Consider the following 27719-nt stretch of genomic DNA (forward strand, 5'->3'; position numbering starts at 1 on the left):
ATGCTCGTTTTGGATTGAGAACGTCATGCCTCTTCTACCCCCCGTCTACAATGAGGGCCGTACGACAAGCCGGCAGCCTATCCGACGGGAGGTGATTCCCCGCAGTCGATTACCTACGCTCGTTGCTTTGGATCAACCCACGGTTGTAAAAAGAAGCTCGTCATCAACGGCTTCTTCCTCGTCCGATAGCAGTGGTTCCTCGACCGCGTCAACACTGCCTGTTGTCTTGGGAGTAGTGTATGTGTTGATATTGAGGGTATCCTGCGAACAACAGGGGGGAGAAGCTAACTGGACTGCAGGGTCCCACTTGTTATTGCCATCGTCGTTTTAATTGTTTTACACCGAAGACATGTGAAAAAGCTGCGCCATGAGGATGCCAATGATAAACACAGGTCGCTTGACTTTGGCATGGATGTGGTAGATTCGTCAGGTCCGGCGGGCGGTATGCAGGAGGTTGAGAAAGCCCACACTAAGGGGATGTCGATGGATATGGTCAACCCATATCTTCTGCCACCTGGTCTCCAAGGCTCTCGTGAGTCTTTGCATTCGCTGTCGCGGTCAATTACCGGGGAGGATGACAAATTCCGCCGTGCGACGCACTCGATCTTGCATGCTGACAACATGTCAGTGAACTCACCTCTACATGGCGTTCATGATGATGCCTCAAGCTTCACTGGGTCCGCTCGTCTTCCTGCAGGTGATGAGATGGGCCACGGTCTCCTGCGTAATGCCCAACGGATGTCGCGTTCCTCCCCGCCGCTGTACAACCCTCCGCCTGGCGATAACCGAGCCCGTCAAAGCCCCATCAATCCTCATGACAATGGACTGGAATTGAACCTTCCACCCAGCCTCAATTCTGGAGGGCCCCCTTCTCATGGTGCTAACTACCCTTCGGCGTACCCTGGTATGGCCGATCCCGACCCAGTCCAGAACCTTCCCACCCATGCTACTCCTGGTCAGAACTACGATACCTTGCCGTCACAAGAACCCCGGTTGCCCGATCTGGGTCCCCTGCCAACGAAGCCGACTTTTGAGTCTGCGCAAGCTCCGTCTCTTTCGATTCAGGTACCGAGAATCTCGTTTCCGCTTAGCGATGCTGCCAGCGATTATGGGGACGCCCGGAATTCCGAGCTCATGCTCCCATCTATCAATATCTCCGCTCAAGAAGAGGTTCATAAAGAGAAGCCCACAATCCCTGAGATCCCCCATCCTCCCCCCCAACCGAAGATGAACGTGCCTGCTGGCCCTGACCCCCGCCGCATGACTCTCGGCTTGCGCCCTCTACCCCCGGAGGACCCTTCGGACAACCCTGAACAGCGTGCCAACCGGATCCGATCCTTCTACAAGGAATATTTTGACGAAAGTAAACCTGGGAGGGAGTCGTATTTTGCGGGCTATGGCCTGGATTATTACGGAGAGGTCGACCCTACGACAGGGGAGTTCGAAGGCGGCTTCGTGCCTCCGTATGCCGAGCCGGTCAACCGTCGTGCCATGACGCCGCCGCCTCGCGCGCCTCCGCGGTTCCAGGGAGCAGCACGACACATGGCTACCAACTCGGCTGGTGGTGGTGGATTCCCCCCGCCGGGTCCCCGTGCTTTCTCGTCTGCCTCCGGCCGACTCCCTGCCCCCAAACCCCGCAAGCCGATTCCTGCTCCCTCGCCTCTACAAGTCCTCCCCTCCCCTCATATGCTGAAAGACGATTCCATCATGACCGCGGCTGAATATGCCCCAAGTGCAAGTGCCTCTGAACGACGAGAAGGTAGACCAGAGACGCCGAGAGGCGGGTTAAAACCTTTCAACCCGATGACCGCCATTCACAGTCCACTTGTCTCGGCATTCGACGAGCTCGCGGCGATACCAAGCCCGTAAGTTTTTCTTTCTTTTTTCTGTCTTGCATTCATCACTAATTCGTATAGGCACGCGCTACGGAAATCAGCCACATATACAAGTCTGGACTTCGCGCCCCCTCCCAGGTTTAAGAACGGCGACACTTCAAGCGATGCCGGCAGCATTCGCAGTAACCGTACGGGCATTTCGGCTACTCATCTACAGAACATCCGCAACGGAGCGTATCGCATCAGCCGTCTTCCAGCCGACACGGTGGGCACCAAGGATGACCTCTACACCAGCCTACGCCCGACTTGGGATATGAAGCAGTAGTAGATATCACTTCTCTCTTCATTCGCATCCGGTTTCTAGGTAGCTTACCCCCGAGGTCCCTGCAACGATGTATCTACCTTCCGGTTGATTCTCCATGCCCCCTCACGATCCATCTGTCGCTTGTACATTTTCCTCTTCAAAGAGTCTTCCTTCAGGTCGGAGCAAACATTGGCTACATGGGAGTTTTTTTTTTTTTTTTTTTTTCTTTATTTGATTTTGTATTTCTTCATATCTGACCATTCTTTTGAAATCAATGGCGTACATAGACAATGGCAGGAACCTTTTGGCCAAGTTCTTTTTTTTTAGCTCCATATTACATTTCCCTTCTCTTATTTTTTTATCTCTGGTGTATGTTATATATAGACAGTCTCATTTTCTTCTGCCTACTTCGATATTGAATCTTCATCTTGATATGATTTAATTATACTGTTTATATAACCTCGTAATTCATTACCACAGCCCTGAAGTATATAATTCCCCATGCCACTTGTTAAGTACCATAAGGGTCTAGGTCTAGCTTATTGATCATACGATATACAGATAGATTTATATCCATCAATCTCGTCTTGTAATTCTAGCCCAGTCCGAAAGGTCAGTGTAGATGGCTTCGATGTGCCATGCGCATATTTAGCACTGATAGAGAAGTCTTGTTCATCAACATGAGCTGCTACCTCAAGAATATAATACCTTAGAGGATAGATTAGATGTAGAATAGTGGGGTAGAAGGTGGTGCGAGTGGAAGACGGCTGTTTTTGGCCTTAGGAGCGGTCATTTCCGGCGTCAATTGCACAGGTCCTCGTATTTACGTAGTATTTGGAACAGGAACTGCAACTCCACATCTAATGTAGTATTTATTTTTGACGGTTTTAGGAAACTATGTACCTGCATATATATACATATATACATATATATAAGTATATAATAGAAGAAGATATTCTAAGCTATTTAGTGATGAGAGAAAGATGAATAAAATATTCACAGTAGCCCTAACTAAATTATAGTTAGGAAGTGAATGTAAGATTTAAGACATGTCTCAAAATAGCTCATTTCATTCTATCCACGTGGTGTATGGCTTCAACTTACACAAGATTCTTTGCATCGGCAGCAGGAATGTCGATGTAATAGTTATATCTTATTTGATCGGTAAGTATAGCTTCTAGGAGCCCTAATTACTAGAAGGAGAATTATTAATCTACCTGCTTTTTCCTGACCGGTCGGAGATGAAGCCGTATACTAGCTAGAAAGGAAGTGTGGTATTATTACCTTACCTAGTAACCTGATTCGAAAACTATACATGGTCATTACCTCACGCTGCTGAATCGCTGATTCCTAATTTTATTAGGGTTATCCTTGGATATCATTCATGATCTTTATTTAGTGATGACCAGCAGATCATGATCATCTAGAAGAAAGTAAGAACGTGAGGGGAGACTATTAGGTAGTACCTAGGTACCTAGTGGCAAGGTGAGACAAGAAAAAGACGATTCGATACCGGCTCCGCGACCAAGTAAGGGGAAGACGAATTCGTATACTCTGTAGCCATAGAGTAGTTGTTGTTATTGTTATTGTTATTGTTAATATTAATATTTGGTCTTATTAGCTACTCTTCAAGTTTTTCATTTTGTAGTAGTACATCTTGCGTTGCTGAAGTTGTTCTGGTTGCAGTTACATTTGGTTGCTCAGCACAGGCCGCCCAAGGAACAAGCAAGCCCGCACACGGCGCCCATCGTCCACTGAGCCTCCGAGTTCAGAATCTGGAATTGGATGCTGACTCTCCCAATGCCACCATCTCCGCTTTCTCTTTAGATCCCATGGCTCCCGATTAAATCCTGCGAGCCTGACTTGGACAAGTCAACCTCACTGCAGGTTAAAAAATATTTTTTCTTCTTCCATCTAGTGATCTAGCTCATTGTCAGTTCAGCGAATGCTCTTGCAAAATCTGGCCTCACTCACCCCCTGACGGTTGACCACCCTGATTGTCACTCCCACTCCTTTGATCAACGTCGGTATACTATTGCACTGTCAGCACGCAACTCTTGGCCTTGCTTGAATCCAGCTCTATTCTCAAATCGAACGACACATTTTTGCTGTTGCGTGAGAGACGACCAGACGACCTCGCGCTTCTTTACCTTCCCTTCCCATCCCAGAGCCGTTGGCACCGATCTTACATCAAGCGTGTTTTGTAACACCAATCTGCTTCAATCTTTCTCGCCGAGTATATCGGAATTTCACAGTTCGCTATCCGTTCCGTTCTCTGTGCAGACAGGTGGCTGGCTGTCTGGACTCGCATCGCGGAGATAGCGACAGTCCTTGGCGCTCAGGATAGGTGCAGAGCAAACGAGGGGCGAAGACTTTTTTTTCCCTATTTTCCTATTTATATAGGGAAACCCTCTATCGACAACTAGGTATTCTAGGACTAAGGAAGTCCATATCGACCCCAAGATGGCGACGGTTAATTCTTCTGGTATGATATCTCAATCCTCGCGGCTATTGGAAAACCCCCATATGATGGAGAAATATTGTGTTGACTCGGAACAGTGCCGGCGGCGCAGACAAGCTCGAGCACCACTTCATACACATCTCAGCCGGAGACATCAACGTCTGATTCGTCTACATCGTCTACCAGCACAACAACTTCGTCTTTGCCACCGACCACTTCAACCAGCACGACCAGCAGCACGACCAGCAGTACAAGCAGTACAAGCAGCACGACCACTAGCACGACTACCAGCATCTACTCGAACACGGAAGAGGCTCCTACGACTGCAGCCGCGCTGCCTACCACGACAGCCTCTGAAAGTGTTGAGACAACTGTAGTTAGCGATAGCGGTTCGGTTACGACTATCGTTATCACTTCGACAGCTTCTCTAGCAGCCAATCCAACTGTGGGATCCTCATCCACATCGACAACTAGCTCATCGGGAACGGCGGCGTCTCATACGTCCGGAGCCGGAAGTTCGGGTGGACTCTCGGCTGGTGGAACTATCGCGGTTGCAGTCGTGGTGCCCGTTGTCGGTGTTGCATTGATTATTCTCGCCGCACTCTGGTTCTGGAGGAAAAGAAAGGCAAACAAACTGGCCGAAGAGGAGCGCCGGAAGGAAGCAGAGGAATACGGATTCAACCCCAATAATGACCCGACTCTCCCTGGCGTAGGCGTTGCAGGTGCATATGGCCAGGGCTACGAGCCCAAAGAGGATCAGTCAGGTTATCGAGGCTGGGGTACAACGTCCGCCGGCCGGAAGGCCTCCACCAACTTGTCAAGCACACCTGGGGTTGGCATGGCCATGTCTGACAACGGTAGCGCACCCGGTTATCACCACGCTGCTTCGCCAAGCGATGGCACTATTCAGTACTCTGAAGGGCAAGGAAGACCGATCTCGGGCGAATCAGAGTCTATTGGTGTTCTGGGGGCGGCTCCCGTCTCTGCCAATAATCGCAACCCGGATATCCGCCGTGGCCCATCAAATGCATCATCTGCATACTCGGCTGGTAATCATTCGGAAGCCTCCGACGACAGTCGTATATCCGGTGGACACCCCGGTGCCAACATTTACGACGAAAACCCCTACTATGGTGACGTCCAGCAACCGTATGGGTCATACGGCGAGGGTCCTTACGGTAGCGGACAGCCCGTCATCCGTGACGTTCAAGCACGGCGAAACACACGGATCGAGAACCCAGCCGTGTTTCCAAAGCAAGGGAATGCCGGTATTGCGCAGAACTTCTGATTCTGATCGTTCGAGTGCTATCTGCTGCGCACCATTGCGCAGATATTCTGGAATACCCTTTTATTTATTCATTTTTTTTTCGCTTTCTTCAATTTTCCGTGTATCCACATATTCTCTCGCTCATATCTCATGATTTCCTAGTATATCCATTCAATCTTTCTGAACAGCAGGAGTGACTTTGGGGGATCATGCTTCATTCCCCCCCCCCCCGGGCCTATTATCCACTTTCAATGTGAGTATTTCATTACATACCATGTGATCCTAATTTTGTCTGGCACTCTCCCTTCTTTTTTTTTTTTTCTTTTTTGTACCGTCTACTCGCCCCATATATCCTTCAATTCAAGCCCAGTAGTTCCTTTCTGCTGCCTTGTTCAAGTTGCATTGTACGTTGTCGACTCTCACTGTCAAGGGACATGCATCTTATGACTTGTGACTTAATTGTTTCCTTTATTTCGCCCTTGATGATCCTTGAATATCTTGTTCGAAGTGACCATGTTTTCTTCTTGGTTTGTAATCGCTCTCTGTCTGCACCGGTGAAGAGAGTCATAGGCAGCCTAGTCAATTATAGTATCATTCCATCTTTCTTGTGTCCTAAAATATTGGAGGATTATATTAATATTACATTTGGTATTAAACCAACATGAATCCCAAGCCTAGAGATATCTACGTAACTGTTATCCAAGACCAATTAAGGTTATCAGCGGTGCATTAGTCCCAACGAGATTAGTTGTAGATCTTTAGTGTGGCTTTAGCCGTGTTCAAGGATTCTCATATTGAAGATAACGTCACTATCTAGGGAGTGGCTGACGAAGAGGTACAGAATGGTAGTAGATAACTACACTGCTCCTAAACGAGGCTTCTTTGCTTGATCTAATTTTAGTAACGACTTTGAGGAGGGGAATAAATAACTAGTTAAGTATTCACTACACTCCATTGTACATACAGTATGACTAAGGGTATTTGACTAGCAGGTTACTGTGACTTCTTACTCCATACAAAGTCAGGTATACTGTTAGGTACCTGTTAGTTAGTAGTTAGTTACAGGGTGCCTACTGCCTAATAGATACCTTTTCTATTCTATATATACCCTTACTGTGAGGAGCAACAGGGATAGATTGAGGTTGGGTACATATAGTCTGTATAAGTTTTCTTCTTCTAGGTCCTGGATATTGATTTATCCCAACATCAGCAAACAACTTCAAGTAACCATCACTAAGAGAATCCACTCTTCATGGTTACTCCTTGTCACGCCTGAACACCGGCTACCGGACTCTGGAAATACCTACCTATTGTAACAACACGTTCGTCGTATACAGGTGCTACTTAAGGGTACTCCGTGAGCACTCCGTCCGGCAGGCTAAACTGCATCGGGAAGATGGGTCCACACGTGGGTGCAAGGTAGAACGTGATTGGCGCACTGCGATAAGATTCCAGCAAAGCTCAATCCTAATGGAAGGTAGAACCTGGAGCTCTCTCATCCCACTCCTCTCTTCCTGTACACCTGATTTGCGGCCGGGGCGCTTTCTTCTTACTCCGTAGTCCCGTACTGGACTCCAGGCCCTCTCTTCCATTGACCTAGTTGCTGCTGATTCTAGCCGGACTCGAGCTCTACCCTCAGTTACGGAGTACTCTGACTCTGAGTCCTACCTGGTTGAAAGCCCCGCACATCCTGCTCTGGCCTCGATTGCCCTGGACGGCTGCGTCGCCGCAGTACCAGGTACGTACCACGTACGGAGTACTTTACTTCCCCTACTACTACTACTACTACTACTAACTACTTAGGCAGTACGGAGTAATTACTGTCCAACGTGCTCGATCAGACGGTGGATCCCGGCTCTACCTACCTACCACTTGCCTGTTACTGAGTGTACTGCCTCAAAAGTGAATTTCTTCCTGACAAGCTCGACAATTCGACACCATACCACGCTGACGTGGATTGACTTCTGGGTTGTATAGACTGCCGCACGAGGTACCTACTGCCTCAGAACTTCATTCCTTACCTACCTACCTACTCGATTCATCGATGACCTCTCCTACCGTGCGGCATCCCCGTTAGTTATACCATACCTAACCATCAGCACTGCACTGCCTGCCCCACCTAGGTCCCGGTATCCTACGCCCACGCAACTCGCGCTTTCCGTCATACCGAGAGGGGCAGTTCTATTATTGCCTTCCTGTCTTCTTGCCCTTGAGCTTCGCGACTCGGTCCTGGTTCCATTTCGGCACTGCCAGATCCTACCCAGCCCTTCACTCGACACAGCGGCGTGTCAGAAATTTATTTTCGAGAGGCTGAGAGGAAGGAACGACCGCCTTCTCTTTCTCTCTCAACCTCGTGAAATATGTACGTCTATTGAGCTCCCTATAGATACAAAAACACGCCGGTTTCTCCGCGCACCTCTCCCACCCATCCATCCCCTGCGCAGATCGAGAAACCACCATCCTACCGTTTGCGGCCACATGCTTACCATCGAGATAATAGGAAGTTCGGCAAACAGATACAGCGGAGACAGTTAGATCTTCCAGAATATGCGGCCAGTTTCGTGAACTACAAGGCTCTGAAAAAGGTGACGCCACCTCACTCACACAGGTGGATGCATAACCAAAGTCGCTGACAATCTGAGCAGCTCATCAAGCATCTGAGTGCTACACCCACCATCCCAGCGCAGACAATCCCGGATGTTGTTCAGGATGCGCTCGATCCGCAAGCTGCCCTGCGGGCAAACAAGGAAGTATTCTTCTTCCGATTGGTATGCACATACATCTCCTTCGGTTAAACACAAATGATATCGACCGGAGCCCACCGCTGAGCGTTGTTAGGAACGCGAGATCGAAAAAGTAAACGCTTTTTACTTGCAGAAGGAGGCAGAAGTATGTATTGAGTCCCGGGATGGGGAGACCTCTTGGCTCTGCTATAGCTAACTCCGAAACCCCAGTTTTCATTACGACTACGGACCTTGATCGAGAAGAAAAAGATGGTTCAGTCCCGTGCAGTCACCAGCACAAAGGCGCCAGCAAATTTTGTAGCACTGTTTGAAGGCCTACAGCAATTCGATGGTGACTTGAATAAGCTGCAAGTAAGTTCCCCCTGACAATTTTATACCTATCAATGGGCAATTCTCATTTTGAATTGTAGCAATTTGTGGAGATCAATGAGACAGCAGTGTCCAAAATATTGAAAAAGGTCAGTTGAGAATCACCCATCTTTGTCATGAAACGATTAACAAAAAAAAAAAAAAAAAAAAAAAAAGCAGACGGCTGACATGAATATTAGTGGGATAAAACCTCCAAGGTCAGCGCCCCGACCCGTTTCCATACCGCAAGTTCTGGAGCTCGAGCCTTGCTAACATTCCGTTGTAGTCTCGTATGAAGGAGCTCTATCTTCATCGGGCGGTTGAGGTGCAGCCTTGTTTCAACAGAGAGGTCTTGCGGGATTTATCAGACCGGGCAACAACCGCTCGCTTGGAACTTGAGGCCTGGGCCGAAGGCGAAAACATACAATTCGATACTGCTCGCCCATTAGACCGCGCTGGGGCTGCACCACCTTTTGGTACGGATGAAGACGATATGGATATGCAGGTCCTACAATCAGCAATCGTCGGGAACTTGCAACCCTTACGAGAATGGCTCGCCAAGCTACAATCTTCCTCGGACGCCCGCGAACGTGCGACGCGCACATTTCTCGTCGCAATCAGTGAATCACCTGACGATGCCCTGGCCTTATTATTGGAAAGCGGCCTAGTCGACATTCGCGCGGAGGATGATATCAACGAACGCAACTGTCTACATGAAGCGGCCATATCCGGTCGAGATTTCGTGTTCAAGGCTGGCCTAGCTGCTGGAATCGACATCTCAAGGTCAGACGTCTACGGTCGCATCCCCCTCCATTATGCCTGCATGCATGGCCGGGTGGAGATGGTGGGTGAGCTGCTAAATGCAGGACCACACACAATCGATATCACTGACCATGACAACTTCACTCCATTAATTCATAGTATTGTGAAGGATCAGCTTTTATGTGCTGAGCAGCTGCTCCAGAAGAATGCACGGATCAACCCGGCCTCAGAATCAGATCATATTCCACTTAATCTGGCCTGTCAACATGGGTCCCTTCCAATTGTGAAGATGCTTTTGGAAAAGAAAGCCCAGCTACTACCAGACGCCGAGGGCCTATATCCTCAGCATATGGTTGCACGGTCATCACAGTCTCCTCAGCTTCTGCTGCTTCTGAAAGAGCATGGGGCTGACCTGAACCAAAAGGATAAATTATATCAATGGACACCTCTTTTCCATGCGGCGAGTGAAGGCTGCGTTGACTGTGTGCGCACCCTTCTACATTCTGATGTGGATGTAGATGCTATGGATGAGAAGGGTCTGTCCGCAATGTACTATGCTGCCTGGGAAGGACATCTTGAATGCATGCTCCTGCTGTGGTCTGATCGGACCAGAACAGGCATGTCCCATAGGCCACTGGACATTCTCAACGGTTTAAGGCTACAAGAGAACATGTCGGTCTCGGACCGCCCGGGCACTGAAACGGTCGTCTCGGCAGAAATGGAGACGGTTGACGGTATCCCGGATCTTTCATTACCACCACCCATCATTCCCCTGAGGCGATACGGCCACAATTTCTTGGACAAGAAGGTTTTTATTCAAATCTTCTTCGACCCAAGCGATTCGGGATCAATCGTCTTTGATCAAGCGGGCCGCTATCCTGCTGCTCGCTTAACTATCTCATCAAAACTCTCCGACCTGATTCCTCGTAACATCATGCTCCCCATTCAAGACGATTCGACGATCATCTCGTTTCAGATCGACAATCTGGACACTTTTGCAGTCGACTTTGAAATTTTCCCTACGTTCGGCTCAAAGGTGATCGCTAAGAGTGTCGCTCTTCCCTCGGTATTCCAAGCGGAGCATTCTAGCACCGGGTCGTGCTGTCTACCCTTGTTCGACCCTAGACTGCGATCTATCGGTCAGTTGCGGTTTGGGTTCCAGGTGATCAAGCCGTACCACGGTGATCCACTCGAAATCACGCATTTCGCGACGTACTGGAAAGCCACCAGCACTCTCGATTCGGAACACAACGGACTGGTCACCGGGTCTAGCCTTTCAGGCGACCATGTGCAGTTGTTTGTCCAGCTTACAAAGGACAAGGTCCCTGTGCTATTTCCACGGTTTATGATCAACCACCACGGGATCAAGATACCGATTTGCTGCCTCACTTATGACCAATTCCACTTGATTGGATCTCAGGCCGGAGTGAATCAGTCGGAGGTCCTGCACTTCCTACAGGACCAAGCCGCTGAAGATATGGCCAGTACGCACCGGACCCTAGCCGAATCATTCTTGTCATTGCGGGACGTGCTTCAGCATCTCAAAATTTCTATTAATGTCAATATCTCTGTTCTTTACCCCTCCAGTATTGGAGAACAATCGTTCGATATGTCCTGTTTGGCGGATGTGAACAGCTTTGCTGATGCCATCCTCACTGATGTCTTTAATCATGCACGAATTACACGAGACCAGAATCCGGATTTTATGCGTTCAGTTGTGTTCACGTCATACAATTCAGACATTTGCACAGCCTTGAACTGGAAACAACCAAATTGTGAGCATACCCCCTCGTCTGTATAGATTCTATGTGGTCTTTTCTTCTAATCTCTTGAGTAAAACAGATCCGGTTCTTCTGTGCAATGACCTTGGTCAGATCCGAGATCTCACGCATGATCCTGGCTTCGTCCAGCGTATTAATAGCAGTGGTCGGACATCGATGTCCATTAAGGAAACAGCCCGAATTGCGCAAAGTAATAACTTTATGGGTTTGATATGTCGCTCAAGTCTTCTGGTAAGCTGCCTGGTTTTCATTTCAACCCTTATGGTGGGATAGAATTACTTGCTGACATGTGGAATTTCTTTTAGAATGTCGTACCTGCTCTTGTAGAGACAATAAAAGAGCTCGGTCTTGTGCTTATCGCTGATACCTCTGACGAGGCTGGACAGCCCGACAGAAACGACGCTCTAGCCACTGCAAGCACCATGGGTGTGTCTACCGAATGGGCGTACAGAATGCCTGAAGGTGTAAATGGCGTGATGAAAGCAAACGGCATCCTGCGTTTCAACGACATGATTGATATGTGAAAACTCTTCTTTCTAAAATCACACCGCCATAATTTTTGATGAAATTAATGAGCAGCTGTAATTATTTCTAGTTCTTGTTTCTTCAGTTTCTTGATCATATCTTCCATGGAGGTATTTGTGATTCTGTTCATAAAATCTAGTTAATATACCACCACTCAGCTATTTGGTATTCAAGTTCTTCTGTTTGTTTACTGCTGTTTCTGCCTTTTATCTTATATACTAGGGAAATTTATTCAATTAAGACCTTCTCGGGCAAAGCATGCATTCTTTGTCGAGCTCAGTTAGTATCTTTAGATGCATTAATAAGTGAGGAGCTGCAGATATATTAGTAGTTATTCATATATATCTTGAACAATTTGGCCGGGGAGTTTTGGAAAAAGATAGGTCCAGATACATGCATGGCATTGGATATTAGTTAATGGGACTAATGTACAAAATGAGTTTTTATCTAAAGGTCTAATAAAACGACACTCTATTCCCGGCCGAGATAAGAGAGAAAGGAGATTGAAGTAAAGAGAACCGATTATACAGACGCGAAGGTTGAGAGGAGGGTCGGCTTACGATAGTTCATATAATATCATAATATGAACGAGTAGGCATCACATGCCCTTTGGTCTGCCTCGTGTAAGGTCCCATCCCCAATGCCTCAGAGTCTTGACCACGTTCGGGGTGATTGCCGCTGTTAAGGGGACGCGGAAGATGATGAGACTCTTGTGGACGGCATAAGCGATGGCAAGTTGTGTCCAAATACCTGAAAAGGGAAGGATTTAGAATCAGTCTAACTAGAATAGATTATCGTTCAGATGCCGAGGCAAATATTCAGAGATACGTACTCGCTTTCTCTCCGGAAGATCCATTACCGTCGTTGCTTTCACTGTTCTTCTCCGATGTTGCATCATCGGACAAGATTCCGGGCCACACGGCATTGGCGGCGTCCTTTGCAGCACCAAAAATGACACTTTCATAGTATCCAATCCTTTCCACGCCAAAAAGACGCACAGCAGCGAAGCAAAAGGGGAAGTCCAGAGCGGACAAAAGCAGGTAGACGCCTAGCCCAGCCCAGCCGTACTCTCGGGTGAGCTTGCGCAACCGTTGTGACAGAGAGGTAGGTTCGGACTGTGCATTGCTAGTTTTTGTGGAGTTGAAGCGGCGGGGGATCTGTCGTACGCGACTTGGATTTATTGTAGTCTTGTAAAGGTTCGTTGCCCCGTTTTTAGGAGTGACTCGACGTGATGCTAATCTCATAGATGCAAAGGTGCGGCTCCAGACGCTAGGAAGGCGACGGGTCGCAGCACTCGGGGACATTGTCGTTGCCGAAGAAATAGAAAAGGTAGGAGACGGTGACAGAGTTCGATATCGAAGGTCTCCGGCATTCCGAACGAGCCGGGTCGATTGGGAGATCCAACGCGATGCGGCAGAAAGTCTAGCGGACATGTTCAAGAACTTGCTGTGCCGGGGTATAGTTAATTATTGTGCGTTCAGATTTATTATTTATGGGGGGGGGATAAATAGCAAGTTCCATCAATTGAAGGCCATCAAAATCGAATGGTAAAATATAGTGACAGAGAAAAATAAACCAATTTTCAAGAGCTTAGCGGCGCTGGAGAATTTTTAAACATTCCGCTAGGAGGGAGAGGTTATCTACTCTAATGCTTTAGCTAGTTATTTACGGAATACAGAACAATCATCTATGTCTCCATATACAGCCACAGCAATAGTAAACCTCATGTCTGGCGGAGACCGACTTATAATTAGAAATGAATTCCATACATATATATGTAGTATTTTGTATCAAACGAGAGCAAATACTAAGAGCAAGCTAGGATTGAGAGGAATTGACTAATTGCTGACTAACGTAAATCTCACCGCCTTCGCAGCGTTTGGTACCTGGATAGGTTACCTACCTAGTAGAGCTTTAGGAAAAAACCTGATGCCTCCTATCAACATCGGATATACACTGTGATAGACATCCACCATGCCGCCGCGTCTACATTGGAATTTATTACAATTACCCTCGCTCCCTGGGAAACCTCGATTCATCGTACCGCAATGCTCAATACGGAATTTCGGCATCAGGTCTTTGAATCCACCGAAACCTGATCGGTTCAATGTTGGCGACGACCTTCCTGTTCTCAAATCAACTTCAACTGCAGCTCTTGAGCGCAAAGCGTGGACATTACCTCCTCGAACCGGTGCCATTGCAATTAAAAAGGGGATGACAGCGATATACGATGCGGAAACTGGGCAACGCCTAGCATGCACAGTCTTACAACTTGATCGGGTTGAAGTCGTATCACACAAAACCCGTGAGAAGCACGGCTATTTTGCCGTGCAAGTCGGTGCTGGCTGGCGCCATCATAGCAATATGCCAAAGTCACTGGTGGGCCATTTCTCTGCCAATGGTCTCTCGCCCAAGAGACATGTGTATGAATTCCGAGTGAAGGACGAGAGCGGCCTGTTACCTGTTGGTCAAATTATCAACGCGGGTTGGTTCCAGGAAGGGCAATACATCGATGCGCGGTCCAATACCAAGGGAAAAGGCTTTGCAGGAGTGATGAAGAGGCACGGTTTTCATGGTCAAGATCGCAGCCATGGTGTCAGTTTGACGCATCGATCTCTTGGTTCTGCCGGACCAAGTCAGGGGGGTGGTTCGAGAGTGTATCCAGGAAAGAAGATGGCTGGAAACATGGGCAACGAACAACACACTGAGCAAAACTTGAGGATTCTGAGAGTAGACCCTGAAAATGGGCTTGTTGTGGTCAAAGGTACGATTATGTTTTACATTGAAGCAGGCGGCTTTATCCCCCTCCAGAATGCCCTCTCGTTTCATACTAGTAAGCTAACAAGTTGTTTTCATGTTTCTTAGGTGCTGTGAGCGGCCCCAAAGGTTGTGTCGTCAGAATTCAAGATGCCATCAAAAAGCCATGGCCAGAGCATACTTCTGTAGAATAAGTTATTTAGTGCCAGTGTTCAATCTGGTCTATTAAATGTATTATTATTATGCTATATTATTATAGGGATATTATCTATATATAATCTATAAACAATGTACTCTTCTATATCTTCAAAGCTCTTATCTACTGTCAGTTCTAAAATCTATGTGAATCGTTTACTCCCCAAATGCTATCTATAATCAAGGCTAAAGATGAATGGTCCTTTCGATGATTATATCTTAGTATTAAAATTCCCATAAATTTGTATTTTATACACAGGTATCATGCAATTATTTTAGCTCTTCTGGTGGAATGGGTCACCATCAGCTTCATTAAGCAATTGCACCACAGTTCCATTCTCTGTCTCTAGGCTCCACTCCTCAGTACGAAACTATATTTTAGTTGAGATATAGTATTAGCCTAGTCTGTTATAGATACTGCTCTTGGGCGATCATTGCAAAATAAAAACCAAGGTGGTCACGTATAAAATTGCGTTTAAGAGCTTTCGACTATTCTTACTGGGTTGACTTACAAAGCTCATCCGGTCTGGTCTTATGCTGCGAAACCTCATTTTACCCTGCCCCTTTGTTCCCTTGACCCAGAATGATATATCGATTCGACCATGCAATTGGTTCATCTCGCCACTAATCCACGGTACTTTCTGGGCAAAGTAGATTTCATCGCCAAGAATTTCGCGGGCTCGAGAAGACGTTCTTAAAGCGTAGAGGGTACTGCTGACAACACTTGATGAGGATTTCTGGTAATTAAAAATTCCAAGCATCGCCGCCCCCACGGCCAACGCAAAAATCGGAAGGGTCTTTAGCCAGCGTCTATTGGCATTGATTGAAGGCAGCTCTCTGTCGGCACGCCGCTCCATCAGCGGGCCGGTGTTGGGTCCTGGAGCCGGGGTTATGTTGCGATGTTGAGCCCGTCTCAGAAGATTAGGCGCCGAGCGCATGCCGACGCGGCTTTGAAAAATCCGCCGATACATCCTGCTTTCGGGTTGAGGATTGAGAAGATGTTGAAGAGGTTTGGAGGAGATTGAGCCAAGAAGGTACCTAACAATTGTGTCTAGCTAGTGGCTACAACGGTCGGAACGGGTCTTGACAAACAAAGCAAACTCCGGGAGATAGCTCAGCTCTATTTTTCCGGGAGGGGGAATCAATAGTAAATCATACGATAATACCAGTAATACTCCCTTTCTTCCATCAGGATTCCATCCGTCAATGATGTCAAATCTGAGGCTTCGAAATGTTTTCCAATATCCGGGAGATTCTGAGATTGAGCCTGGCCGCGAAGAGCTGGATGAGGAAGGTATGGTGGGATATGCCTTTTCCCCATTGTTTCGATGCTAAGCAAAACCAGAGCAGGAAAATACAATAAACCAATTATATGATGAAAATGAAAAACGTAACAAAGAATATAAAGTATGAAATATCACATGTTGTCTTTCTATGGCATACTTGACAGCAGGTAGAAGAAGATACTAACTTGAATCAGGTGGCCTTCTCCCTACTCTCCTTTATATCAATTATTCCTTTTGTCTATGAGATGCTATTGACTACCTTATCAACCTATGAAAGACTTCTATGCATCTCTAGCATCATATCACTTATTTTAACATCTTATATGATGTCTCACCAATTATGGCAGAATTTAGCCCTTTGGCCTTTAAATTCTCTGCAGACGAAAAAGACAGAGGCCTTCATTACTTCAAAAATACTCTCTTCTTTAAACGCTATGATTTGTGGATGCCTGGTATTGGGTGTGTATCTAATAGAAGCAATGGGCTGGCCGTGCAACTCTCACCTACTTTTATTTCTGACTCCAGGAGGTTAGTTCATTTTCTATGAAACTTGGATTAGAAGCTGACTTGACATACAGCAATGTTGATCGTTGCCTTAATCGTCCAGGCACTGATGCATTCGATTGATATAAATCATCTTCAAAGTCTTCGTTACGCTTACAAAGGGGCTTAGGCACCTAACAAAAGCAATGAACCAATCATAGTATCCATATGGCGAATTATATGCCTGGATCTTCAGCCATGCCTTCTCTCTAACTCGTCCATAAACTATGACAATGTATCTAAGGCACTTTTTGCTGCGAATGTCGGGTTCAGATCTGACTCTTTCCATGTCATACGTCCATTGTGAAACTGATCAATTCCTTGGGAAACCATTTTCAGTGCAGGATCAACAGGAATGTCCTCAAAATCCGGAGAGTCTTTCTGTATTGAAGCAGGGTGCTCTTCGACGCCAATGTGATGATCATCGAGTGGTTGAGTTCCACTATCAAGCTCATCAATGATTTGTTTCTTCAAATGTTTCTTGGAAACCGAGAAGTCTTCCGAGGAATCGTCGTTAGCCTTTTTCATCCACTGAATATTTGAATGACTGAAATTGACCAGGACCTCTACACTCCTGGGGTCTGCTATCTTTTTTGTGTCATGACCAAGAGATATGCTGGTATGTTGAAAAGGAGTCATGGAAGGGTTCCGACGGCAAGCTCCACAGTTGCAAATTTTACGACATTTTGGGCACTCCCACTTAAGGGTCTCCATGATTTCCTGCGGTTTCCAGTTGAACGCCCGAAAAAGGCTTCCATAACAGTACTTTCCGTCACAGGTTGTGCAGGATGCAAGCTTCCAAAGGGGATCTAGTGTCTTGCACACATGACAGCGTCCCATTTCCTTGAGCCACTTCGCGGATGGCTTACTCTTCTTTCGTCTTTTGTGAGCTCTCTCGACATCTTCATCTAGGTCTAGCCCATCCCCTTCAACCTCGCGGACAACAGGCTTGGTAATATCCACCCATGGTCGCTTTTTTAACTCCTCCTGGCAAACCTCAGCAAGGGCTTTTTTTCCAGTTAGCCCACGAGCCTGGGAGAGGCTATGGCAAGAACTGTCGAATTTGAGAATCTGGCGCCACCAGATTTCATGATTTTCTATGAGTTCCCCCCAGCGAAATTGCTCAACCCATTTCAATCCTGAAATACAGGCGCAACTCCTACCCATTGCGTAGCACTCCATGCAAATATCGTAAGGGTCCATCTCTGTCTTCTGCTGGTTCCCTGCGCACCATGGGCAAGAAAGAAACCGGTTAAAAATGTTGCAACGGCAGTACGAACATGTGATGTTGCCATCAAATGGAAGAAACTCGACATTCTCTTCATGTAACTTCTCTGAGAAGCTTTCGGAGACAAGGATCTCTGTAAAAAGAGTAAATAGCCGCGTGAAATCTTTCTGTAACCGGCGGACCTTTAGTGGCAGCACGCCACTGTGCCCAGACTGGCGCAGCCTGTCCGAGTACTGCTGGAGAGCATAGTACACAATTGCTTTGTTCTTGTACTGCTCATCACGACAAACCATTCTGGCGCCATGTAGAGCTTCATTCAGAGCCATATCCAACGTCTCCACAGTGGTACGATTCCAGGCTATTTTCATTGTGCGTGTGCCCCTGTTCCAAACTTGGTGGACAGCTAGGGGAGGAATCAGAATGAAATCACCTAGCTTTTGCTCGACCATGTAGGTCTTGAAAGGAGCCAACCTCCAAGCATTGAGCTGCGCAAAGTGATCCTCAAGTTCGATGTCATGGCCCAGTTTAGAAATCCAATATTCGGCTGCCATCTTGCGTTCTTTGCTTTCAGTCATGAACCATATGGAAGATCCTGGTTTGGTTTTTTTCCCGTACTCAATGAGTCCTGTAGACGTCTCGACCATCAAATTATGACCGAGACTAGCACACATTTCTCGATGGGATGGTGTATATGTGCCTTCATGTCCTATATAGCACATAAGGTTGTCTGCGCGCATGTTGATAGGTAGACAGCTCATAAGATCACCAGCCACTGAGACATTTTGTCTGTTTAGTGATGACTGACTTGGAATTTCACCGTCATTATCAAGTATGCTCACGGAGTTATTGTGATAGAAAAGCGCGGGGGGGGTCATGTCCTTCAATTTCTCGTACCATAGCGCAGGGCAGTCGATATCCTTCAGATATATGCGCTGACGATCACGGTCTTTATAGTTACGCTCGTTCCACTGGTCGGTCAGAAGAGGCATGCTTTTGAGGTAATGGCCAACAGTGAGTGCAAGGTTGGATTTGTTCGTCAGATCGCGGGCGGTTTCAACTTTGATAAATTCGCGCATTTAGAAGAGAACAGATGATACTGTTAGTATTGGTGCTTACCCTTTGAATTGTAGTTGCATCTTAACCATTTCTCAGAGAAAACATCCTTATCAAGTAGCTGTTCAAATCCCTCGATGACTAGCGGTTTTCCGCCAATGACCACATGAAGCAATACTAGCTTTTCAAACCTGTCTAGTCCTTGCTCCTCGATAGACTCGTAGGGTATTCTCGGTGCCAATTCGAAGTTTGGAGTAGACTCCACAAGAGATGTAACGTCCAGGTCCGGTGATATTGGTTCAAAGGACGCGCGGGAGCGAGGGGTAGGCATTATGTTGGTTTGAGTAAGAGGAGAGAGGTCATGGGGTTGATGAAGTATTGTTGAATTGTTGAAGGTTCGGTGAAAAGTTAAGCACTCATCTATTCCACTTGTATCTCAAGAGCTACATCAAGACGGGGCAGGAAATATAATCAATGGTCGGAGAGAGTGGTACAATCAAAAGGGCATTGATCAGTTTAAATGTTATTTTTAGGTACCCTTGGTATTGGTTGTTGAAGAGAACTTCAAGGGTCAAAGATATATAAGGACGATGGTTCCTTAAGTAGTATTACAATTTATATTCACACCATGACTGTCTTTAAAATGAAGAATAGTAACTTACTCCATAAAAAAGTTCTTAAAATTGTTGATATCATCTCACAAGAAGGTGAATGGTTTTAACTAAAAGAATAAGGCAGTGAGTGATGTAGATATGATTCTGTTCTAACCTATAATACCCTTACACTAGATGAGAAAAAAATGTCCACATGAAGGCTATATAGACATGAGGTGAATACTCATGTTTAGCACCCGAATAATATCTAACTATATATAGAAATAATTGAAAAAGAATGTATAAATTAATATATAAAATAACTACCACATATACTAATTAATACCTTAGCACTAACTAAATAATAACCATTCACTATATAATTGACAGTTAGGGTGAACCTATTATGGAAGCACTGTGCTAGAGACTAGACTACTAGTTAATATAAACCAGTCTATTAAATATAAATAACTTATTATATATGACTATAAGTATCCTCTCAACACTCTATAGACTGTAAAGCACATGATAAGCATAGAGTCCCATTGCCTTTGCCGTCTATCAATATGGTAGCCCAAGTCTGCTAGATCATTTTATGTACCAGATCTCTGTCCTGTCAAACAATGGGGTAGACCAAGAAACTCTCATAGAGCTTGGAACATGTTTAGACAAGAAAAATCAAACCTGTATCCGGTAAAACTATAGAGAATACAAGGCCATGCCATCTGATATGATTAGGCTATGCACCCTATCTAGGATGCAACCCCGGTGCTGATGCCCAGATGTCCTTTCTGTTGTATCTTCTGCCGGACCCATGCGCTAGGCATCATAAGCGCCTTTCTCAAAAAGAACCAAATCTTTTCGGAGACATTGCTGGCCAACGAGTTCTCACTGTATGCGAGAGAAAAACATGTCCTTCTTTCAAGGATTCGCTTTGTCCGATGGCCTTGGCATTTTCTCGTAAGCATTGGGGCTTGGTTTTCTATTTCTCCCTCCACTTTGTTTTCGACCAGCCTGCCGTCTCCCATCGCGGTGGTTAGAGTGATGTGAATAACCTGGGTCGTGTTCGCAACGATGCACATCACCATCATCATTGTCTGTATCTGAGGTATCTGAATCGGAGGACTCGGATTCAGAACTGCTTTCACCCACTGGGCGAGACTTATGATAAATACAGCAAACTATCTAGACATCAGCAAACTGAGGAATACCCCTGTTTCTTTGCAAATGACGAAGGCATAGGGACGAATCGAGACATGTACGATTATTACACCCACCTTTTGAGCTTTTCTTGCCCATTCCTTCATTGTCGACAACATCCTCGCTCCATCTTATATGACGACCAGCAGCAGCTCTTTCATCAGCATCGATAGAATCTAAATTCTCTTCTCCACGTAGTATAATATTGCCGGAAATCCGAACAGTTGATGCGCGACTTTCCGATTCAGTCGCGGTTTGAACCTGAGGGGTTTGCCTTGCTTGGAGGGTGGCAGGCCGAGTTTGAGACATCCTGTATATCACGATAGCAGAGCAACAAGCAGGCTTTTAATGCGATGCGAATGAGCTGCGGAATGTAGCAGAAGCAGTAATGTTCATATGTTTCTAGTATCTGCTCATAGAGAGAGATGGACTATCAAGTAAAAGTATTGGGGGGAGCCACTGTAAGGTGTGGTGTATATTGGAAGTTGGGAACGATCAGTCCACACCAGACCCCGACCAACCAGACTTAGATTAGTACTTTAGTTACCACTCATCTACGGAGTAGAACAAACCATGAAAAATGCCAATTCTTCAGGGTTTGGGGTATGCCATTAGTAAATAGAAAATCAGGTGTGAGATATATTACGTCAGCTTTTATATCATCATATTTGGCTTAGTGGAAATTAGTTAATTAAAGTAGAATTGGAATAACTAACTACCTACCTTATGGAGTACCTAACTACGTCTTATCTATTTCTACTACATATAACTACTCAGTATAGTTAGTTACTAACTAACTATAATTAACTAGTTAGTTAGGTAGTAGGTAGATAATCCAAATCACCATACTACATAGAGTACTACATAGTATTATTATTATCAGCACCCAGGCACCTAAGGTAGGACTGGACCCAACCTATACCCTGTAAATGGAATTCTGTTTTACCATATCAAGCTTACTGTATCGCCTTACTGTCATATTTCCATACTCAATTCTGAACGTGCTGGCATCTGGGACTATGTCTTGACGCCAGAAGACTACATATCTTGCTATCCCAGGGGCCGACAGTCGTCGATACCTGGTCAGCGCCGATATGATGACCAGTATAGCACCTGAACACCTCGAAAATCACAGTTACTCGTAATTCGCATCATTAGAAAAACACCAATTCTTCCCTTCAAATAATAGGATACATATTTATAGCATAATATTAGCATGATGCTGTCCCCTATCAATTAGCTCCCTGGGAAACCACTGCCGAATCCTCAGAGGCTTTTAGTATCACGCTTTCAAGGGCTATGGCTTCCTGTATTTCTAGTCCCTTTGCATGTTTCCCAAACATCTGTTTCATGATGCAAACAAGATCAGCGAACCAACATGAGATGGAAATTGCCAGCATCATAGTCCATACAGAGACCAGCCATCATCCAGTAAGTGTTTGGGAGGGCGAGATTGGGTGTTTCCCAAGTGTTCTTCTGAGGTTGCACACAATAACGATGCAGCATTTGTCTCTCGAAATTCTACCTCTAGTCATAGCTCATCCTCCTGGTCCATCTCTGACGGCTTCAGCAAGCCTCCCACCCTCATTGCACGGTCTCTCTCGGCTGCTTTAGCATCCTTTAGAGCCTGTTCACGTTCTTCCGCATAGAGGTCTGCATTATCGCCTGAGAACTCTTTCAAGGAGATCAAGAAGTCTCGTAGATGTGTTTTGAACTTGTTGAAATCATCATTAAAGGTGAATAACCCAATCACGAATTGTTTGATCTGGATTCTATTATATTGTTAGTATTTTATGAAGGATGGGAGTGTGGGAAGAAGATATAACAAAACAGAAAAAACTCACTCCTGAAGATTCTTGAAAGCATTCTGCAACAGGTTTGCAACATAGCCTTGCAAGAACTCTTTATTGGAGCTTCCCGAAGGCGCTTGATCAGGAGAGTAGATTGGCTCTTGAAACTTCCCAGCCTCAACAAAATAAAACATTCGTGACAAAAGCATGGCCTGGGATTTGAAACCTGAAAATAATTAGAAACCGAATCTTTTTAAGTTATTCAACTGTACATACCAGCCTTGTGATCACTGTCAGTGAGCACAAAGAATACATCTTGCAGGATGGAGATGTAAAATTGGCGGAAAAAGATGCTTGATGTTTGGATATCGGTCTCAGCCATGTTGTTCATTAATTCGAGGCACATCGTAAGACCAGTGTTCTCCACTTCGCGGTTATCATGTTTACTAGCCCACATGCAGGAGTCTATTACAAACTTGAACTGTGTGGCATCAAGTTTGAGAAGAGCTGGGAAACAGTACAGGTTAATCGCTTGAAGAAGTTTGAAAAATTGGACTCGATGCTCTGGGTATTCGTGGAAATCTTTGTTGATCATTTCCAGCGTGCAATCAAACACACTCTCCATGATCGCCGGGACTTTGTCTTCCATCAAATTCTGAAGCCAGGTCAGCTTATCATCCATATATTAAGCCGTGTATCAGAAAGCTGATACGCACATGAAGTTTATGAATGATTGTTGTCATGACATTGAGGACTTCTGCCTCACGTGCATCGGGGACATTACGATTGTAGTCCACAAGGACCGCCTCAAGAAGGGCTGGAACCATGTTCGCATTGACCATCTCTAGGTCATCTGCTTTCTGGACGTACGTATCGATAAGCTTCAGTATCTCCTTCTTGATGGTTCTGAGTCCTCGGACTTTAGGTGTCTTAGTTGCGATGTTTCCTAAATGGTGCTCGAGTCAGACATGGTGATAATGATAATGGCTCAATTGGGGTAGCTTTACCATCGTGCGCAACACTGTCATTGATTAATTGGCTCGATGCTCGGTACATGTTCAACATGTCATGGTAGATGCGGCCAATCTGAGAATAGAAATATGTGCCTATTGACGAGCAGGCTGCCACATTAGTTTTCATGATGTTTCCGATGATTTTTATGGTTTCTCCATCCTGCAGGATAGAGGAATCCTGATTCGCTTGAGCTATGATTGCATCCCAGGCGCTGTTTGGCAGAGACATCAGATTTTCAATTAGTCGATCTTGAAGACCTTTCTGCCCCTGTGCTGATATCATGTAACCGCATGCTTCGTAGAAAGTATGGATTTGCTGAGGTGACAGATCGCATGTGATCTTTCTCATGTTCCTAACGATCTCCTCGATGAATGGTTCATTTTCTCCGGGCTGGAGAGCAACAAAATGTCGCCGGCACTTATTGGCGATTTTTATGAAAGTATCACAGGCCATATCCTGAACACCTAGAGAAAATCAACACAGATATTCATTTTGCCACCAGGCAGACTCACCTTCGTGTGTTTCATGCATGAATTCGAACAATTTGTTGACCACGGTCTTGAGAAATTTCCAGTGAGCCTTCAGAAAACGAGGATATTGTCCCACGATGTACATGATATTACTGGCCACCACAGCTTTGTTGTCTTTGCCCCGTTTCATTTCGGTCAGACCAAGAAGATCTTTGATGACGGTGACAAGGAAGCGCTTCTCGGTTTCCTCATTCATAGCGCCAGAGATTGACCCGATGGCCCAGCAAAGAGTGTTACAATTTGCCCAAGACCATTCGGTTCCATCGACCTGTTTAGCCAGTTTCTCGATCATGATATTTTCCGTGTCCACAACATCAAGATGAGTAAGATAGACAAGACACTCTCTGATTGTCTTGTAGAGTTGAATAGTGTCACTTTCTTTGACAAACTCACGGACAATCTCACCTTCATCATTCTCAACAATAAGAACTTCCTCTGGTCGAACCATTTTCTCAATCATAACTGTTCGTAAACTGGAAAGTATTTCTTCATACTTGTGTTTACGAAGTGGGTAGTTCGCCAGAGTGCTTGGATGAGGTGCACCGCCACTGGACAGCCCACTGACACCCATATTAACCAAAGGATTAAGATCAGTGATCGGGAGTTGTTGCATCTCTTCATAAAGTTCTTGAACTAGTTTGGTCCAATACTCCAAGCAAATTTTGAAAACCTCCCTATCATCAATCTGGCTTATACGAATGAGATAAAAGTGCGCGTGTGTAAGGTAGTCACGATTTGGAAGCTTCTCGATGAGCTAGAAAGATTAGTGGGGGTATATTTGATTATTAGGATTAGACACTTACAGTCAGGTGCGCACTGAAGAAGCTGCAAAGAAAAAGTGCCAAGTTGAGAACAAACTCTTGATCTCTTGAATTACTATTGGCATAGGTCTGCTTGAGGTCCATTGATAGTGGAATGATCCTGGACACTGTGGTCAATGTTTCTGTGAACATGTGCACTAGTCTCTCGTCATAGTTGTACGGTGCACCAATCTGCAAACCACCAATCTCCGTGAGACATTTAAGTGTAACATTTCGAAAGTCTGGAACATCTAAAAACCTCACCAAGAGGGTATTGATGATAGGGGTCTCGAAAATGTACCCAAGGGGGATCCAGTTCAGGAAACGAAGGAGGGTTTCAAGAGTGGCTTTGATGAGACTCGGCTGATTCGCAGTATTCAGGACTTCGGAACACAGTTGAAAAATGGACGAGAACTCCTGGGTCATCGAAGTCTTGAGGTTTCTCGCTTTTGCTGAGGTCATTTGATCTTGAGAGAAATCAAAAACCTCCTCTGAAAGGAGGCGAAGAATTGCCATGTTATTCTCACAGATCGATAAACTGGTATGGCAAGAGGAGATGATCTCGGTGATGAAGGTAGACCAATTATGAGGCCATTCTTGCTTCAGTATAGAGACAAGAACTAGATTGAGTTTATTCAAAAAAGCTCGCTCGCTCTTGAGTTTCTCTTCCGATTTCGAGTTCTCGATGATGAAGTTGACGATGAAGTTTCGGATACCTAAACATTGCTCCCTGGGTAAGACCTTCCATCTGGTCATGATAACATCGTCGAGAACTTGAAGAGCCAGGTCTACTATTCTTAGCAATATTTCCATCAACTGTAGGCTGGAAACTCACATTTGGTTTGCGGATAAGATGATTCTTGTAGAATATCTCCAACAATCAACCAAGCGTCTGGATTTTGCTTGAACTAGAATGCAAAGTTCAGTCAGCTAATGCTACTTTCATAATGACTCTTACTTACTTCTGTCAGAGTTTGTTGGGCTTGCTTTTGCTGTTAAGGTGAGGGATAGTTAGTGAGAATCAGAGCCCGAGTATAGAAGAATTATGATTCTGCAGCCTTAATTATGGAGGATACTTACCACATCTCCCTTTCCTTCATAAAATGCCTGGACGGTATTGTCCAACTCTTGTATGGAAACAGACATTCCGTACCAGAATCCGACAATATCGACTTCAAGGGATGCGGAGTTTTACTTGAAGTTGTAAAATTCTGGAGTATTTTGTGTATAGGTATTAACAGGGAAAGGTGAAGAAGGTTGGCGGCGTCTGCAGGTGGGGTACAGAGGTCTTTGGAGGGGCTAGCGAGGTGATAGTGGTAAGATTTCCGTCAAAAGTTCTCAATAATAAGGGAAAAAATAGAAGGGTTAAATGTAATTTTGAACTATAGGCCAATGAAAGACAAAAGGCTGAAAAATGGAATCAAGCAAGAAGAGTGTAAAACAGTACCCTTTCAGGATTATAGGCTAGTTATACCGTGAGATTTAACTATCCTACCTACCTAAGTTCAACTGGCCAGGCTAAAATAGGTTCTAACTATATCTAGTTAGTAGTTATTTTGAAAGGTGAAGCTTAGTCAGACCATGTTAAATAACTACATGGTTAACTACCTAACTAGTTAGTACTAAGGTACCTTAGGTACCTAGATAGTTAACTAGGTGGTAACATATTCCACATACAAACTACACAGGCTTGTATACCATATAAAATATCAATATTATAACCCTTAATATTACCCTATATATTATATTATATATTCTAGAAATCTCCATATATACTATAGAGGCTAATAGCTATTTATTAATATATTAATATTAAAAATAATCCTTATATTTAGTGATAATTACAATCCTTTTAATTATTATAGTAATAATATACTGTAATTTTTAATATAATAGGGCTATAGAGGGTCTTATATTAAAATATTATTATACTTCTTATATCTTAGCTATAGAGTATTATATTATATATATTATTTAACATCTCTCTATGAAAGTTGCTGGATATTGAAGGTGGTAATATATCTATTTTGTATGGGGTGTAGGCCTGCGCAGCTCGCCCGTGTGCGCGGTTTGTATATGGTTTATATTACTCCGTAACTGACTACCTAGGTATTCATCTCTTAGCATGCTAAATGGCATTAATACCAGGCAGTGAAAGGTGCCACTCCTAGGGATTTAGCAACATTCTCTTCTTCTATACAGAGTAAGTCTGTGCCATATATCGTAAGGCACTAAGGGGAATCTTATGATTACTATATTGATCAATGAATACCCCATTAATTCCATATAATTCCTATAATGACTCTTGCGTCGATTCCTGCATTGGTTCCACGTTGAATCTATATCAAGTTTTGTGTTGGAGGATCCTGTGTTGATACTCTAGAGTCTATGAAGTAGATCTATAGAACTTAATAAATTATAAAACTCTATTGGGTGCCTTAGTTAATACCTGAATACTACCTAGTACCTTAGGTACCTACCTAGTAGGTAAATGATAGAGTACCTAAGTACCTAGGGAACTACCGCCCTCTAAAGAGAATGTAGCACCAAATCTACAATGGTGTTGCTGTACCACTGCCTTATGGTTAGTATTATTATTGAAGAAAATATGAAAATAGAGTAAAATATGGAGGGACTATAATAAATTTTATTTCATAAGAAAGAAGCATGAATATTACAATAGATTTATTTACAAAGGATAAT

The 27719-nt window shown here is 45.0% G+C and overlaps 10 protein-coding genes across 10 annotated transcripts; 5 read left to right on the forward strand and 5 right to left on the reverse strand.

Moving 5' to 3' along the window:
- Positions 1 to 25: 25 nt before the first annotated feature.
- On the forward strand, positions 26 to 2160 carry ASPZODRAFT_18386 (hypothetical protein; the record flags this gene model as incomplete). The annotated part of the gene is made up of 3 exons (XM_022727207.1): positions 26 to 237; positions 300 to 1865; positions 1917 to 2160. 3 exons carry the CDS (start codon positions 26 to 28, stop codon positions 2158 to 2160), a joined length of 2022 nt encoding a protein of 673 aa, XP_022579335.1.
- Positions 2161 to 4602: 2442 nt separating this feature from the next.
- On the forward strand, positions 4603 to 5888 carry ASPZODRAFT_144771 (hypothetical protein; the record flags this gene model as incomplete). The annotated part of the gene is made up of 2 exons (XM_022725040.1): positions 4603 to 4624; positions 4699 to 5888. 2 exons carry the CDS (start codon positions 4603 to 4605, stop codon positions 5886 to 5888), a joined length of 1212 nt encoding a protein of 403 aa, XP_022579336.1.
- Positions 5889 to 7935: 2047 nt separating this feature from the next.
- ASPZODRAFT_2112022 (hypothetical protein) lies at positions 7936 to 12026 on the forward strand (the record flags this gene model as incomplete). The annotated part of the gene is made up of 9 exons (XM_022727744.1): positions 7936 to 8229; positions 8368 to 8452; positions 8513 to 8635; positions 8706 to 8756; positions 8822 to 8962; positions 9022 to 9069; positions 9246 to 11496; positions 11564 to 11733; positions 11808 to 12026. Coding segments are annotated over exons 1-9 (3090 nt in total). The 5' UTR covers positions 7936 to 8227.
- A 169-nt stretch (positions 12027 to 12195) lies between these two features.
- ASPZODRAFT_745464 (hypothetical protein) lies at positions 12196 to 13761 on the reverse strand. Its single transcript, XM_022729975.1, has 3 exons — positions 12887 to 13761; positions 12588 to 12777; positions 12196 to 12340 (listed from the first exon to the last, which is right to left on the reverse strand). Exons 1-2 carry the CDS (start codon positions 13458 to 13460, stop codon positions 12626 to 12628), a joined length of 726 nt encoding a protein of 241 aa, XP_022579338.1. The 5' UTR covers positions 13461 to 13761; the 3' UTR covers positions 12196 to 12340; positions 12588 to 12625.
- Positions 13762 to 13945: 184 nt separating this feature from the next.
- ASPZODRAFT_160853 (hypothetical protein) lies at positions 13946 to 14978 on the forward strand (the record flags this gene model as incomplete). Its single annotated transcript, XM_022726486.1, has 2 exons — positions 13946 to 14791; positions 14893 to 14978. The coding sequence occupies exons 1-2, from the start codon at positions 14002 to 14004 to the stop codon at positions 14976 to 14978; spliced, it is 876 nt and encodes a 291-aa protein (XP_022579339.1). The 5' UTR covers positions 13946 to 14001.
- A 240-nt stretch (positions 14979 to 15218) lies between these two features.
- On the reverse strand, positions 15219 to 16052 carry ASPZODRAFT_134974 (hypothetical protein). Its single transcript, XM_022723673.1, has one exon. The coding sequence runs from the start codon at positions 15948 to 15950 to the stop codon at positions 15411 to 15413; it is 540 nt and encodes a 179-aa protein (XP_022579340.1). The 5' UTR covers positions 15951 to 16052; the 3' UTR covers positions 15219 to 15410.
- Positions 16053 to 16068: 16 nt separating this feature from the next.
- On the forward strand, positions 16069 to 16986 carry ASPZODRAFT_745802 (hypothetical protein). Its single transcript, XM_022729978.1, has 4 exons — positions 16069 to 16273; positions 16325 to 16386; positions 16460 to 16793; positions 16844 to 16986. The coding sequence occupies exons 1-4, from the start codon at positions 16186 to 16188 to the stop codon at positions 16936 to 16938; spliced, it is 579 nt and encodes a 192-aa protein (XP_022579341.1). The 5' UTR covers positions 16069 to 16185; the 3' UTR covers positions 16939 to 16986.
- On the reverse strand, positions 16723 to 19714 carry ASPZODRAFT_101022 (hypothetical protein). The gene is made up of 3 exons (XM_022720780.1): positions 19153 to 19714; positions 16842 to 19093; positions 16723 to 16791 (listed from the first exon to the last, which is right to left on the reverse strand). Exons 1-2 carry the CDS (start codon positions 19418 to 19420, stop codon positions 17034 to 17036), a joined length of 2328 nt encoding a protein of 775 aa, XP_022579342.1. The 5' UTR covers positions 19421 to 19714; the 3' UTR covers positions 16723 to 16791; positions 16842 to 17033.
- Positions 19715 to 20163: 449 nt separating this feature from the next.
- On the reverse strand, positions 20164 to 21441 carry ASPZODRAFT_134979 (hypothetical protein). Its single transcript, XM_022723674.1, has 2 exons — positions 20960 to 21441; positions 20164 to 20863 (listed from the first exon to the last, which is right to left on the reverse strand). The coding sequence occupies exons 1-2, from the start codon at positions 21189 to 21191 to the stop codon at positions 20604 to 20606; spliced, it is 492 nt and encodes a 163-aa protein (XP_022579343.1). The 5' UTR covers positions 21192 to 21441; the 3' UTR covers positions 20164 to 20603.
- Positions 21442 to 22413: 972 nt separating this feature from the next.
- Positions 22414 to 26162, reverse strand: ASPZODRAFT_18393 (hypothetical protein; the record flags this gene model as incomplete). The annotated part of the gene is made up of 10 exons (XM_022727208.1): positions 22414 to 22654; positions 22727 to 22898; positions 22949 to 23327; positions 23389 to 23618; positions 23680 to 24150; positions 24199 to 24970; positions 25020 to 25804; positions 25852 to 25924; positions 25979 to 26008; positions 26097 to 26162. The coding sequence occupies 10 exons, from the start codon at positions 26160 to 26162 to the stop codon at positions 22414 to 22416; spliced, it is 3219 nt and encodes a 1072-aa protein (XP_022579344.1).
- Positions 26163 to 27719: the final 1557 nt, after the last annotated feature.

The sequence above is a fragment of the Penicilliopsis zonata genome (assembly GCF_001890105.1).
Source record: "Penicilliopsis zonata CBS 506.65 unplaced genomic scaffold ASPZOscaffold_13, whole genome shotgun sequence".
In the NCBI taxonomy this organism is placed as follows: Eukaryota; Fungi; Ascomycota; class Eurotiomycetes; order Eurotiales; family Aspergillaceae; genus Penicilliopsis; species Penicilliopsis zonata.

What these genes read in the sequence shown, in the direction of transcription:
- ASPZODRAFT_101022 (XM_022720780.1), bottom strand. Translation starts at nt 19,420, where the DNA reads ATGCCTACCCCTCGCTCCCGCGCGTCCTTTGAACCAATATCACCGGAC. An exon ending in ATGCAACTACAATTCAAAGG is followed by an intron (nt 19,094 to 19,152) that starts GTAAGCACCAAT and finishes AATTTATCAAAG; the next exon opens with TTGAAACCGCCCGCGATCTG.
- ASPZODRAFT_745464 (XM_022729975.1), bottom strand. Translation starts at nt 13,460, where the DNA reads ATGTCCGCTAGACTTTCTGCCGCATCGCGTTGGATCTCCCAATCGACC. An exon ending in GAACAGTGAAAGCAACGACG is followed by an intron (nt 12,778 to 12,886) that starts GTAATGGATCTT and finishes TTCCCTTTTCAG; the next exon opens with GTATTTGGACACAACTTGCC.
- ASPZODRAFT_134974 (XM_022723673.1), bottom strand. Translation starts at nt 15,950, where the DNA reads ATGTATCGGCGGATTTTTCAAAGCCGCGTCGGCATGCGCTCGGCGCCT.
- ASPZODRAFT_745802 (XM_022729978.1), top strand. Translation starts at nt 16,186, where the DNA reads ATGATGTCAAATCTGAGGCTTCGAAATGTTTTCCAATATCCGGGAGAT. An exon ending in CGAAGAGCTGGATGAGGAAG is followed by an intron (nt 16,274 to 16,324) that starts GTATGGTGGGAT and finishes AAGCAAAACCAG; the next exon opens with AGCAGGAAAATACAATAAAC. An exon ending in TTTATTTCTGACTCCAGGAG is followed by an intron (nt 16,794 to 16,843) that starts GTTAGTTCATTT and finishes CTTGACATACAG; the next exon opens with CAATGTTGATCGTTGCCTTA.
- ASPZODRAFT_134979 (XM_022723674.1), bottom strand. Translation starts at nt 21,191, where the DNA reads ATGTCTCAAACTCGGCCTGCCACCCTCCAAGCAAGGCAAACCCCTCAG. An exon ending in GGGCAAGAAAAGCTCAAAAG is followed by an intron (nt 20,864 to 20,959) that starts GTGGGTGTAATA and finishes ATGTCTAGATAG; the next exon opens with TTTGCTGTATTTATCATAAG.